Genomic DNA, 14,760 nt, shown 5'->3' on the forward strand with positions numbered 1-14,760 from the left:
CTAAGGGGAAAAGTGCCCCCCCCAATCTTAAACTGTATCCACTAATTTATGTTGGTAGTAGGATTAATATTAGTATTCTGTGCCTATTGATGTATTAAGGTTTGAAGAAAATACACAATTATACTGGTATCATTAAGAACCAGGGTTTTTGGTGAGGAAGAAAGGAGACACAGATAAAGTTAAGTAAAAACCCTGTACTCCTGCATCTGAATTTAAAGTATTAGTATGGGCTCATGATATATTTTAATCTTCAAAAACTATATATTTCCTAGCTCTGTCCACTGAAAAGCCCTAGAGCTCAAGATCAGTAAACACCACTACTACCAGACGGTTTTCTACAATAACAAAATTTTATGTTATTTTTGAGCTTCTGTACAATCAAGTGTGTGGGCTTTAAGGTCACTGAGCTGCTCAGAGGATCTACTCACTTGTTATCCTTGTGTCTTAAATATCTAAACTTGCCAGAAACCTGACCACCAGTAAGTGACCATCAATGTACATACCAATTTTTCCTTCTCTTCTTGGGCTTTTTCCTTAGTTTCATTCAATTGCTGTTTCAGTTTTTCAATCTGTAGAAAATGGAAATACAGAGGAAGGTAGAGAAATTACTCTGCATCCTAACTTAATTAAGTAGCCTAGTTTTCACATGATATTAAAACCAGTAGGGTTGGAGACGTGGAGTAAGGTGGGAAGACAAGAATAGAGGACATAATCCACACTGTTAACTTGCTATTGCAGCTTCCAAAACTTGGCTATCATCACAATTGCCTGGGTAACATGTGTGTGTTTGTGTGTGGTAAAAAACACAACATTAAATTTACCATCTTAACCATTTTTAAGTATATATTCACATTGTTGTGCAGCAGATCTCTGGAAATTTTTCATCTTGCAAAACAGAAACTCTATGTTCATGAGACACTAATTCCTTCTCTTCCCTCCCCCTAGCCTTTCTGCATTGTTTCTATGATTTTGACTACTTCAGATATGTCCACTGAAGAAAAACCACACAACCTGAAAGTTGTGAATTAAGTTTTATTCTAGGATTATACTGAGGGCTATAGCCTGGGATACAGCCTCTCAGAGAGCTCTGAGGAACTGCTCAGAAGAGTTAAGAGAGGAGCCAGGATATATAGGAGTTTCTTGCTGGAAAAAAACATGTAGTCAGACATCAAAAGATTACTACTAATCACAAGGAATGGTCATTTCAAGTTAATGATTTTAGTGCTTTTCTATGTAAGGGAAGATGTAACATCTGGGCTTGTAATTATTCCTTAGATATGCATCTTAACTATCTAGGGTCAGTATCCAAAGCACAGAAGGCTTCCTGTTTTTCTCCATCCTGAATTCCCCTCAGGACACACCGTGGGGGGAGGCAGGTGGTGGGTAGGGGTAGGGGCTGCAATGGCTGATGGCTTGATCCTTATAGAACCGGAATAGTGGGCAACGTTCATTGTTTACTGGAATGTCGGGCAACATTCCCTGTCCACATACACTTCACATGAGTGGACTCATACAGTATTTGTCCTTTTGTAACTGGATTATTTCACTTAGCATAATGGCCTTGAGGTTCGTCTATGTTGTAGCATATGACAAGATTTCCTTCTTTTTTTTAAAGCTGCATAATATTCCATTGTATGTGTATACCACATTTTCTTTATTCACTCATCCATCAACAGACATTTGGGTTGTTTCCACATCTTGACTATATGAATGTGAATAATGTTTATGTGAATAATGTTTATATGAATAATGTTTCAAAAACATGGGTGTGCAATTGTCTCTTCAAGATCCTGCTTTAAATTCTCTTGGAAATGTACCCCAAAGTGAGATTGTTGGATCATATGATAATTCTATTTTTAATTTTTTGAGGAACCTCTGTACTGTTTTCCATAATGGCTACACCATTTCACACTCCCACCAACAGTGCACAAGGATTCCAATTTATCTACATCCTCAGCAACACTTGCTATTTTCTGTTTTTGTTTTCGGTTTTTGTTTTTTGGCCCTGAGGCACGTGGGATCTTAGCTCCCCGACGAGGGACTGAACCCGCACCCCCTGCATTGGAAGGTGAAGTCTTAACCACTGGATCGCCAGGGAAGTCCCTTGTTTTTCTGATAGTAGCCATCTTAATGGGTGTGAAGTGATGACTTGGAGTTTTGATTTGCACTTCTCTTAAATGAGGAATTTTTTAAAGAAAAGTTTCAAGAACAGTACAAAGAATTCTCATATACTCTCCACCCAATTTTGCCACATTTGCTTTCCCTCTGTGATAGGTCTATCTAAATATATGTATATATGATACAGATGTTTGAAACTTTTTTCTGGAGCATGTAAAAAAAAGTCTAGGACATCATACCCCTGTACCCCGAAATATTTCAGTATGTATTTCCTAAGAAAAAGGACAATCTCTTAGAAGCACAGTACAATGATCAAAATTGGGAAATTTAACATTGATAAAATACTATTACTTAATCTATAGTCCATGTTCAAACTTTGCCATCAATTGTCCTAATGGTGTCCTTTTATTGTAACTTTCCTTTTCCTGGTCCAGGATGTAATCCCTGATTATGATTACACTTAGTTGTCATATATCCTGGTCTCTTTAATCTGGGACAGTTTCTCAGTCTTTGTCTTTTATTATATCAAAGTTTTTGAAAAATACTGGCCAGGGTTGGAGTTGTCTGATGTTTCTTCATGAGAAGATTCAGGTTATGCCTTTTTGGCAGGCATACACTGCCTAAGTGATGATGTATCCTTGTCACTGCATCACATCATGAGGTGACTGACGTTAACTGTAATCAGCTGGTTAAGATTGTGTCTGCCAGGTTTCTCCACTTAGAAGTTACTATTTTTCCTTTTGTAATTATTAAGTATTTTGGGGGAAGATATTTTGAGACTATGCAAATATCCTTCTGCTCATCAAAATTTCACCCACTAGTTTTAGCATCCACTGTTGTTCTTGACTGAATCACTTATTACTCTGAAGCCAAATGGTGACTTTTCTAATTCCATCATTCCATGGAAATTTAATAATTTACTGCATTCCACTATAAGGAAAAACTTTGTATTCTCCCTTATTTACTTATTTAAATAAATTTATTTATTTTTGTCCGTGTTGGGTCTTCATTGCTGTGAGCAGGCTTTCTCTAGTTGTGGTGAGCAGGGGCTACTCTTCATTGCAGTGCACAGGCTTCTCATTGCGGTGGCTTCTCTTGTTACAGAGCACAGGCTCTAGGTGTGCGGGCTTCAGTAGTTGTGGCATGTGGGCTCAGTAGTTGTGACTCACAGGCTCTAGAGCGCAGGCTCAGTAGTTGTGGCACACGGGATTAGTTGCTCCATGGCATGTGGGGTCTTCCCAGACCAGGGCTCGAACCTGTGTCCCCGGCATTGGCAGGAAGATTCCTAACCACTGCGCCACCAGGGAAGTCCCTCTCCCTTATTTATTTATTTATAAAATTTTATTTATTTATTTATTTATGGCTGTGTTGGGTCTTCGTTTCTGGGTGAGGGCTTTCTCTAGTTGCGGCAAGTGGGGGCCATTCTTCATCGCGGTGCGCGGGCCTCTCACTATTGCAGCCTCTCTTGTTGTGCGGCACAGGCACCAGATGCGCGGGCTCAGTAGTTGTGGCTCACGGGCCCAGCCGCTCCGCGGCATGTGCGATCTTCCCAGACCAGGGCTCGAACCCATGTCCCCTGCATTGGCAGGCGGATTCTCAACCACTGCGCCACCAGGGAAGCCCTCCCTTATTTATTAATGTATGTGTTTATCTATTAGTTGTACGCGCTCCTGGACTCATTTTATTCAGTTATAATTTATTACTGTCATTATTTATCTTGAATGTCCCAGATTTGGTCAATGGGAGCCCCTTCAAGCTACCCGCCGTGTCCTTTAATTTTTTTTTACTGACTCCTGTCACAAGATATTCCAAATTCATTTTTTAGTTCAAATTCATTTTTCACTCTCCCTGCTCCAGTCTTAGAATCGATCATTTCTCCAAGGATGCTGGTACGTTTTAGTAGGAAATCTGAGTAGCTTTTTAAACTAAAAATTCCTTGACGTGGTTATAGAATCAGAAGATACAGAAGTGAAATACTGTTGTAAATAATCTTAGAATAGTTTAAGGAAACCCTGAAAATGTTTTAAGATAAATTGAGACAGTCCTCAGTCATGTAGGACAGGTGTAAAATATAATTAGATTTATTTTGTGTTGATTGAACAAAGCCTTAAGTACCAAAACCCATAAGTGAAATCTCCTAATTTTTTCCAAGATATAATAGTTTTCAAAACACACTTCACTTCTAATATTTCTATAATTAACATGAAGTAAGACCATAAACAGTTTAAATAAAGTTTAAGCAAATAACGCATTTCTAGGATATAGTAGAATGAGTAACAAAACTCTAAGAGAGCTAATTGACCAGGGTATATTGAATCTATTTTACTTCTTCCTCCCAAAGTAGTTTCTTTGGTTTTAATGGGTATCTATGATTGTGAGAAAATGATGTATTTGCTACAGCCAGATGCTGGTCTTTGATACATGGAGGCAGATGAAAATCAGGAAATACCAGTGATACCGATAAATGCAGACCAATATCAATTAGCTAATGCAGACCACAAAGCTTCTATATAATGAATTCTGAAAATTATTTGCATGGCTGGCCTAAAGGTTTATTTTAGAATAATACTTTATAGCAGACAATTTTAATAATGCATACTATTCAAAGAGTAATTTTAAAAATGGAAGTCGCCTAGGAAAGAGGGTTAAAAAAAAGTAATGTACAAAAAAATTACACTTTATTTAATAAAACACACAAAATCCACACAAACGTTCAGTTGTCCGATTTCTCTGATATGTTTCCAATATCATCTTGATCTTAGTTTTGATTTCTATTAACTTTTTCAAAGCATCAGTGCAATCACAAGCCATTCATTCACGCATGCAAAAATATTTTAATGAGTGCCTACTATGTGCCAGGCCCATACTAGGTGCTGGAGATACAGCACTCAACGACAATTTAAAAAGGCCCCCAATTCTTTACTTCTGTGAGGTTTCATTCTAATTAGGAAAAGAGAAAATAAATACATAAGTAACATGCATATAGTATGACAGAAGGTAATAAATATTACAAAGAAAATAAAATAAGGGAGATGGTTTTAATTTTAAACAGGGTAGTGAGCAAGCGTCTCCCTGAAAATGTGGCATTTGAAAAAAATTATGGAATGATTCATGAATTTGCATGTCATCCTTATGTAGAAGAAATGCTCTGCATCACTCCAATATGTATACCGAAGCAAACACATAAAAACAATAAAAAATGGGTTAAGGAACATACAAAAGATGCTCAAGTGACTAGTAATCAGGAAAATACAAATTAAAGTGACATACCAATTTATACACATAAAATTGAGCAAAAATTATTAAGTATAATATCAAGTGTTCACAAAGATGTGGATAAATGGGAACTCACTTTAATACATTGCTTGTGAAAGTATAAATTGGTATAACCTCTTTGGAGTTCAATTTAAACCCTTGTGAAGTTGAAATTATGCATACCTCATAATATAGTAATTTAACTCCTAAGTGTCTACTCTAGAGAAACTCTCACACATGGGCACAAGCAGACATACACAAGAATGTTTACTGAAGGTCTATTTGTAATAATGAAAAAATGGAATCTAACTGACCCATAGGGTGGTATGAACAAATAAATTTTGGTTTATTTATTTATTTGATGGAATATTATAAAGCAGTTAATAATGAATGAAAAAATAAAGCATGCTCATTATCAACTTCTTAAAAATGAACTGAATCATGTGATTTTTGTAAATATACCACAAAACATGTTTTATAAAAAAAAAATAAGTTGCAAAAGATATGTACAATATGTCACTACTAACATAAATTTTAAAACAAGACTATAATATGTATTATTTGTGGATGTATAATACATAAATAGTAAAAATGCAAAAACATATATGGGAATGAAGCATGGTGTAAATTTCCTTGGGTGTCCATGGGACTCATAGAGGCAGATGGGAAAGAGAAGAATTTAAGTCACACCTAAGTTCCACCCACTAGCTGTGAGACTTCAGGCAAGTTATCTGTCCTAAGAGTCAATTTCTTTTTCTGTAAAATGGGAATGACAATTTGTAGCTACAGGGGGTTATTAAAAGGATTAAATGACACAGCAGAGGTAAAGTACTTAGTATAGTGCCTGGCACAAACAGGGGCCCCAAAATGTTAGTTCCCTTCCCTTTTTTTCCCAGATCTAAAATGATAGCTCTACTCCCAACATTTCAACAAAGTTCAGTAAGATAAATTCAAGATTCAACAGGCCAAAAAGAAGAGATTTAACTTGCTGGGTTCATAACCATGTGATCACGGATTATCGGTGAATTGCTTTACAGATCATTAATTATTTAGATAATTATCAGTATCATAAAATATATATATAGGTCATATATCATGCTCTTGTTTTTAAAATAAAGTTGACCACAATGTTCCCTTAGGATCATCAATCTTTGTTTCAGGCAAGAAAACATGGGACAAGGCTGAAAATAAGAAAGAGCCAATTCTGACAGTAAAGCCATTCTGAAATAACATGTTGCTTCAAGGAGAGATAAAGTCAATTGAAGTGTCTTAACTATGTGATGAGATTTCAAGGAATTAAAATCCTTGAAATATATAACACACCAGTATAACCACAGAGGTAGTTTCTAAGGCTCAGGAGGGTTTCTACCTACCTACCAGATTATCTTTCTCCTGATCCTGTTTCTTCAGGTAGTTCAATACAGACATTGTGTCTTTCTCCATTCTATACTGCTGTTTCTTTAATTCTTCATTACATTTTGCCAGTCTCTGGGAAGTATCACGATACTCAATCCTAGAGAGTTCTGTGACTTCCAGCCTGGCCTCCCACAGGGAGGCATTGGCCTTGGCTCTCTCCATGGCAGATTCCTCAACTTTTATCATCTTCCTGCACAGGAAGAGGACATTGACAACATATAACTATTTCTCTACTACATTAGTATTACACCTTTCTCTTTATTGTTATTTGTTTTGCTTGGCATTTGCCTAGCATATATGAGCAAATACTGTTGGATAAATGAGTTAAGAAGAAATATATATGGTCTGTTAGCCTCAGTGTTTCTCACTGTTGATATGTGCACTGCAAATGCATGGTCAAAAACAGAAAACATATGCTAGTGAGTTCCAGGAATGTGATAATCCCTTGGCACTTCTAAAAAATGCTAGACTAACTACACAGTTATACTTTTTAAAAAATCACACTGTAGAAGAATACTTATATAATACATTGGGGGAAAAAAGTTACAAATAAATTTGTATATTGGGCTATCATTTTATAAAGAAGAAAAAGAATATTCCAAAATGACAGCAGTGATTATCTTTGGATGATGGGACTACAGGTGGTTTTGTTTTGCCTGACTTTCCATGTTTCGTAAACTTTCTGTATTGAGCATGCATTACTCTCTTAAACAAGTTCTTTATAAACTTTGCAAGGATTTCCTTGTGGTCCCATATATAGTGTTGTTGGACAACGTGTATGATTCCAATGTGTCTAGGAACCACTAGGGTCATCCAATAGGTTTAGTAGCGATCTAGCAGCAACTCCAAGCCTGCAAAGCTTTAGTGCTAGCGCAATACTATCCACTTCAGAAATTCTGATCACTTTGCAGAAACATGAATAATTACCTGAATTGGTCAAATCCTTTATGTTTTCCTTTGAACCAAAAGGAATCCTTGAAAAAGCCCAAGGAACTACTTCAATCACCCAGAGATCCTTTGGATGTCCACGATCATCTCAACCACATAGCTGAGATCGATCAGGCTACAGGCAAGAAATAATGAACCCAGAGCTCTAGAGCATAGTTCTTGTGCGGGGGGGAGGGGGGAGATCCAAGTTGAAGCATAGAAAAGCAGACACCTTAATTTGTTTATTTAACAAATATTAAGCATCTGCTATGATCCAGGCTCTCTTCTAGGTGCTGGAGATACCTTGAATAATGCTTAGTGCCTATTCCAGAGAAGCTTAAAGCCTTGAGCAGGGCTTCCCAACTACGAATATTCTGAGCTACACGATTCTTTGTTTAGAGTGGGGCTGGGAGTTGTCCTGTGCAGTGTAAGATATTTAACAGCATCCTTTGTCTCTTATCCACTAGAGGTCCCCAGATGTGACAACCAAAAATGTCTCCAGATATTAACAAACATCCCCTGGTAGCCAAAAATCACCCCAGTCTGAGAATCACTGGTCTAGAGCAGTGCCGTCCAACAGAACTTTCTGTGATGGTGTTAATGCTCTATATCTGGGCTGCCCAATACAGTCACCACTACTAACCACATGTGCCTACTGAGGACATGCAATGTAGCCAGTACAAATGAGGATCTGAATTTTTAATCTTATTTAATTTTAACTAATTTTAATAGCCACACGTGACCGGTGACTACCCTATTGGACAGCACAGGCCTAGAGGCTCTTCGATATCCTAAAACATGTTATCCTGACCTTCACTTCTAGGGTCAGAACTAACCCTTCCTCCTCATTCTCAATTCTTTTTCCCTCCACTGGTACTTAACTTCATTCGGTCCTGTGTTACTTCTGTTCTTTGGGAACTTATCTGCCTCCTCCTCCTCGTTCGTTAGCGCATTACACATAGGCAGAGACTGTGTCTAAGTTACTTCAGGGTCCCAAGCCTCACACTCTTGTCTTAGTTGAAGTAGTATGGTTTGGCGTGCATTTTGGTAATATCTGAACAATGGGGGTTGTCCTTCTCAGAAGCGGGGAGAGAGGAGGGTCCAGGAGGGGAGGCGGGAGGGCGCCAGTTGGCTCGCCCCTGAGAATCCCGGGAGGGTAGGCCCAGGGAGCAGGGACCCCAGGGTGTCTTCTCCTTACTTCTTCTTCTTGTCTTTGTCTTTGCCTTTGTCTTTGCCTTTACCTTTACCCTTCCCTTTCTTTTCGTCCTTTCCCTTCGATGGCATCTTGGCTTCTCCAGGGGCCCCGCTGTCGTTGTCGCCTCTCTGCGCCGCCCAGGCCCGGCTCCATCTCCAAGGACAACCGGCACACTGAGCCCGTAACGATACGCACGGGCCGCTGCCGGCGCTTAGAGAGCGCACGCGCGCGTGACGTAATCCCGACACCGCCCCGCGGGGCCCAGCCCACTGGCCGGACGCAGGGGGCGGGGCGGAGATCGCGCCGAGGGTGGCGGGCGGCCGCCCCGTGGAGGCGCGCGCGCGCGGTGAGTGTGCGAGCGCGGACGTGCTAGAGCCAGCCGGGGGCCGGGGCTGGGAGGGCGGCGGGGCGGGCTGGGAGGCCGGAGCGGACCAGCCCCGGGCGGCTGCGCGACGGTGGGGGCGCTCTCCCCTAAGGAGGCTTGGCTTCGCGGCGGGTCCCGCCGGCGCGCCGCGGTCGTCAGAGCGCCGCTCCCGCCGGGTTTGCAGCGTTTCGCGTCTCGCCCGTGCGTCCTCTTCTTCCCTCGCGCTGCAGCCACCGTGGCCGTGGCCGCCTCGCTCTCGTCCCTGCTCCGCCTCTCCCGAAGCTGCCCCCGACTCTTTGGGTTTCCTTCTCCCTTTTCTGGCTTTTAACTCTTGCTAATTCCGTAAGGGATGGCGCAGCCAACGGGCTTCCCAGGCCAAACATTTTTTGGTGAGGCAGTTGAGGACTCCCCTGAGGGGGGGTGGGGGTGAGGCGGGCAGCGCCTGCTGGCGTCGGAGAGCCTGGCGGGGAGAGAAGGGCTGCCCCCTGGGTTGGGAGAGGCTCCGGGGCCTCGAGGAGAGTCCTTGAAGAGGAGTGTGCTGGGGTCAGGCCCTCGGTCCCGGTGGCCGGCGCTGCCCGCCCAGGGCCAGCCCCGCATTCCCATTTGCTAATAAGCTCTTGCGTTCGCAGCCCTCTTTTTTTCTGCGAGTCGCGTAAAGTTGAAAGCTCATGCATTTTGGTGCGTTTTGGTTTGGTGCCCCCCTCCGCACCCCGCACCCCCGCCAGCACACCAGTGAAAAGGAGTAGTACTGAAAGGTACTGTTCGCCTTTTTCGGGGGAGGAGCTCTGTGCTTCTGCCTTCATTCAGTGAGTTAGTCCGGGAGTCACTGAGGAAGATAGGGAATTCTAGGTGCCGGGACAACAGTTAGAAAACTTGTGATTGAAGCTCTGCTGTGCGTTATTCTCCCTTTCAAATTGAATTTTAAATTTCTTTAAAAACTTCATTGTACATCTTCCTCCATTTCGCTAAGGAGAACTTAATCCCTACACCCTTTCCAGAGGTCTCTAATGCAAACCCCACCCCCCACCTTTTTTTTTCCACTTAACGTCGTTTCTGTTTCTGAATTCAGTGGTTAGGGGGAACATGCTGATTGGTGTTAATATTAATGAGCACTGGAAATCTTTTTAGCCATACCATCTGCTTGCATGATGGTGGCTTACCCTCTTCCTGGTGCTTTCCCCCCCTCTATTTGCATGTCACATTTCCGTGAGCCCATGGTGGAATTATCATACATTGAAGGGGTTTATTCTCATATAGAAGCTATAAAGTTATTGATTTTATGTGTCTAAGGTTCTGAACATGCACACTATTGATAACTTGCAGAAAAGAGGGTAGGGCATCTTCTGTCAGAGCCTTTACATTTGGAATTCATTCTAAAAAATTGGTTACTGTGAATATGAAAGTCAGTCCAAAACTTTTGTTGTCTGTAGACTCATTTATAAACATGAAAATTTGACTGTAACAAGATTATTTCTTAATATATATGCATAATACTTTACTTACATGTACATTATAGTTATTTTATTATACAGCATATTTTTATTGACTTTAAGTTTGATTTTGTAGTTAAAGCTGTTGTAACTTGAATACGACTAAGAGAAATGCCCAGATTCACACTGTAGTAGATGTAGTTCTAGAATCTGTAGTCTTCTGAACCTCCACATTCTCTGCCAAAGAACTGGATGTTATTATTCAGTCATATGTTTGTAAAAAACATCCAATGGTACAGACAGTAGAGTAGGAAGTTGCTATTTAGCAATTCATCTGGTAGCATTTCCTTTCATACTTTCTTGTAGGTAGTTTTACCATGAAGTTTATTTCGCTGAATAAATTTGCTTTGTTTTATTTAGTTAATTAATTTATTTTTGGCTGTGTTAGGGCTTCGTTGCTGTGTGCGGGCTTTCTCTAGTCGTGGCGAGCGGGGGCTACTCTTCCTTGTGGTTCGTGGGCTTCTCACTGTGGTGGCTTCTCGTTGCAGAGCACGGGCTGTAGAGCACAGGCTCAGTAGTTGTGGCGCACAGGCTTAGTTACGCTGCGGCATGTGGGATCCTCCCAGACCAGGGCTCGAACCCGTGTCCCCTGCATTGGCAGGCGGATTCTTAACCACTGTGCCACCAGGGAAGTCCCATGCTTTGTTTTATTGTTTAGAATGCTAATGCTTTTAAAACTTGGGATAAGCACTTAGTGTTTTGTTGACTTGGTTTTGTAATTCTTTTTTGCCCAGTTTGCATGGTGCCTGGTCAACATAGAAATGTGGAGTGTCTCGGCTGAATCCTCTTGCAGACAAGATCATTATGGTCCTGGTAGGTAGGGCAAGTATCTGGATGTGAGGTAACATCTCTGCTATCTTTTTTTTTTTTTTTTAACATCTTTATTGGAGTGTAATTGCTTTACAATGGTGTGTTAGTTTCTGCTTTATAACAAAGTGAATCAGTTATGCATATACATGTGTCCCCATATCGCTTCCCTCTTGAGTCTCCCTCCCTCCCACCCTCCCTATCCCACCCCTCTCACAAAGCACCGAGCTGATCACCCTGTGCTATGCGGCTGCTTCCCACTAGCTATCTATTTTACGTTTGGTAGTGTATATATGTCCATGCCACTCTCTCACTTTGTCCCAGCTTACCCTTCCCCCTCCCCGTATCCTCAAGTCCATTCTCTAGTAGGTCAGTGTCTTTATTCCTGTCTTGCCACTAGGTTCTTCAAGACTATTTTTTTTTTTAGATTCCATATATATGTGTTAGCATACGGTATTTGTTTTTCTCTTTCTGACTTACTTCACTCTGTATGACAGACTCTAGGTCCATCCACCTCACTACAAATAACTCAATTTTGTTTCTTTTTATGGCTCAGTAATATTCCATTGTATATATGTGCCACATCTTCTTTATCCATTCATCTGTTGATGGACACTTAGTTTGCTTCCACGTCTTGGCTATTGTAAATAGAGCTGTAATGAACATTTTGGTACATGACTCTTTTTGAATTATGGTTTTCTCAGGGTATATGCCCAGTACGATTGCTGGGTCGTATGGTAGTTCTAAAGCTGTAAATGTACTTCATTTGCTCCTGGGTTGGTTTTGTTTTGTTTTCCTGAATTGGATTTTCTGTCTTTGCCAAAGATGTTAACTTTTCTCTTGTCCCATTGATTGTAATACCATCAAGTGTGGAGTTGCTCAAAAAGCCAAATAAGAACTTAGGATTATATCTCAAAATACATATTATTTCTAATTTTTTCTTCCAGTAGTTCCAGAATTGGGTTTACTCTCTAAAGTCATCTGTGACTTTATTCTGGTTTAGCTTGGAGACCGAGTTTCTACTCATAAATCATCCTTGAAGTTGCCTGATAGCTGGTGCTGTTTTATAAGTAGAAGAGACAAGGTGAACAGTTTTTGGTTTTGTTTTCACACACTCTTTAGAATCTTGGATGCATTTATTGTCATCTGAAGGAGACGGATCAATATTTCTGAATATCATGGAGAGTTACTTTCATCCTACTTTTTCATTACATGTGGTACAAATATAGAATTCTATTAAATAGCTATCATCTTGTGATATTGTTGCAGGAAGGGGGACGCCTTCCAGGCCCCGAGAGTGGGCTCTTGTCTAACACTCAGAAATGAATTGTCTGAGGAGATACACGTGCTGCCAAAGCAAGAGACTTTATTTGGAAGGGGCACCCGGGTGGAGAGCAGGAGGGTAAGGGAACCCAGGAAAACTGCTGTGCCACGTGGCTCACAGTCTCAGGTTTTATGGTAATGGGGTTAGTTTCTGGGTTGTCTCTGGCCAATCACTCTGACTCAGCGTCCTTCCTGGTGGCACATGCATCACTCAGCCAAGATGGATTCCAGTGAGGAGGATTCTGGGAGGTTGGTAGGACATATGGACTGGTGTCTCCTCTCTTCTTTTGACCTTTCCCGAATTCTTCCAGTTTGTGGTGGCTTGTTAGTTCTGCATTCCTTACCAGGACCTCCTGTCGCAAGATAACTCATGCAAATGGTTACTGTGGTGCCTGGCCGGGGTGGGCGGTTTCAGTCAGTGGTTCCCCTAACAATATAATGACTAGTTCACATCCCTACAAAGGATAAGGAATCCTGGAGATAAAGGATTTAATCTTACAAATTTTCAAATCAGTTTAACATTCACTGTTTTACTTATATACAGAATCTGTTACCACAGATTATTGTCTATTGGCAATTTATTTGCAAAATATTCAATTTTTATTAGTTGTCCTTTCTGACAAAACCATTACACAGGACTTAAAGTCAGGTGGTTTTTTTTGAATTTTATTTTATTTATTTTTTTTTTCAGCAGGTTCTTATTAGTCATCCATTTTATACATATCAGTGTATACACGTCAATCCCAGTCTCCCAATTCATGCCACCACCACCCCCCCCCAACCGCTTTCCCCCCTTAAAGTCAGTTCTTTAAGAAAAGTTATATACCGGAACTTCCCTGTTGGTCCAGTGGTTAAGAATCTGCATTCCAATGCAGGGGACGCAGGTTCGATCCCTGGTCGGGGAACTAAGATCCCACGTGCCGCAAGGCAGCTAAGCCCATGCGCCACAGCTGCTGAGCCCACGTGCTCTGGAGACCCTGTGCCGCAACTAGAGAGAATCCCGCATGCTGCAATGAAGAGCCTGCGCTGCAGCAAAGATCCCACGTGCCGCAACTGAGACCCGACGCAGCCAAATAAATAATAAATAAATAAGTTAAAGAGAAAAAAAAAGTTATATACCCAAATTTCAAGCCTGCTTATCTGCACTTTTCATTTCATGGATCTGTCAAATGTTCATTCATTTAAGAAATGTTTAGTAGGTACAGTACCAACTGAATACCAGGCTCTGATAGCTTGAGGGGTACAGTGGGAGACAAGACAGGGCCCTGCCTTCAAGTGGCTTACAGTCAGGTGTATAAGGTGCTGACCTGGACATTGACCTCTGAGAATACACAATACACATAGCTTCCTCATTGGAAGCTATGCACAAACAGTTAACAATAAAAATCACCAAGCAGTGATGGATAAAGCGGAGATGGTATGGACCCTAAGTGCTACAGGAATTTGGAGGCATGAAAGACTGTCAGAGAGAAAGTTTACGGGAGGAGGTAGGCTGAAAGTAAAAGGGAAGGCTTTCTGGGAAGGTAGAACAAATGAGCAAAATCAGTGTGTGCTTGAGACAAGGAGTAATTTAACTAGAGCAACGGTTCCCGAAGTGTGGTCCACGCACCAGTAGTATCAGCATCATCTGGTAACTTGTTAGAAATGCAGATTCTCAGTCCCAACTTGAGACCTATTGAATTGGAAATGCTGACAGTGAAGCCCAGCAATCTATGTTTTTTTTTTGTTGTTGTTGTTTTTAAATATTTATTTATTTATTTGGCTGTGCCGGGTCTTAGTTGCAGCACGTAGGATCTTCGTTGCAGTGTGCAGAATCTTTACTTGGCGGCATGTGGGATCTAGTTCCCTGACCAGGGATTGAACCT

At 41.1% G+C, this 14,760-nt stretch overlaps 2 protein-coding genes across 9 annotated transcripts in view; one reads left to right on the forward strand and one right to left on the reverse strand.

Moving 5' to 3' along the window:
* The window catches only part of BBOF1 (basal body orientation factor 1), a 39,355-nt gene extending 30,228 nt beyond the window's left edge, over window positions 1-9,127 (reverse strand). For 4 of the 6 annotated variants that reach the window (XM_082383925.1, XM_082383920.1, XM_082383924.1 and 1 more), the window contains exons 1-3: window positions 8,915-9,127; window positions 6,751-6,979; window positions 504-569 (exon numbers count right to left, since the gene is read on the reverse strand). In XM_082383925.1, coding sequence (XP_082240051.1) covers window positions 504-569; window positions 6,751-6,979; window positions 8,915-9,000 — 381 coding nt within the window. In that variant the 5' untranslated portion in view covers window positions 9,001-9,127. Of the gene's footprint in view, window positions 1-503; window positions 570-6,750; window positions 6,980-7,716; window positions 7,824-8,914 lie in introns of those variants that run through there. The other 2 variants (XM_082383922.1, XM_082383921.1) reach the window with 2 other exon arrangements.
* Window positions 9,128-9,237: 110 nt separating this feature from the next.
* The window catches only part of ENTPD5 (ectonucleoside triphosphate diphosphohydrolase 5 (inactive)), a 33,827-nt gene continuing 28,304 nt past the window's right edge, over window positions 9,238-14,760 (forward strand). Inside the window, exons 1-2 of one of the 3 annotated variants that reach the window (XM_082383956.1) lie at window positions 9,325-9,476; window positions 11,500-11,578. The gene's annotated coding sequence lies outside the window, so the exon portion shown is untranslated. Of the gene's footprint in view, window positions 9,258-9,324; window positions 9,477-11,499; window positions 11,579-14,760 lie in introns of those variants that run through there. The other 2 variants (XM_082383958.1, XM_082383957.1) reach the window with 2 other exon arrangements.

Source organism: Balaenoptera borealis (assembly GCF_965194805.1).
Source record: "Balaenoptera borealis genome assembly, chromosome: 3".
In the NCBI taxonomy this organism is placed as follows: domain Eukaryota; kingdom Metazoa; phylum Chordata; class Mammalia; order Artiodactyla; family Balaenopteridae; genus Balaenoptera; species Balaenoptera borealis.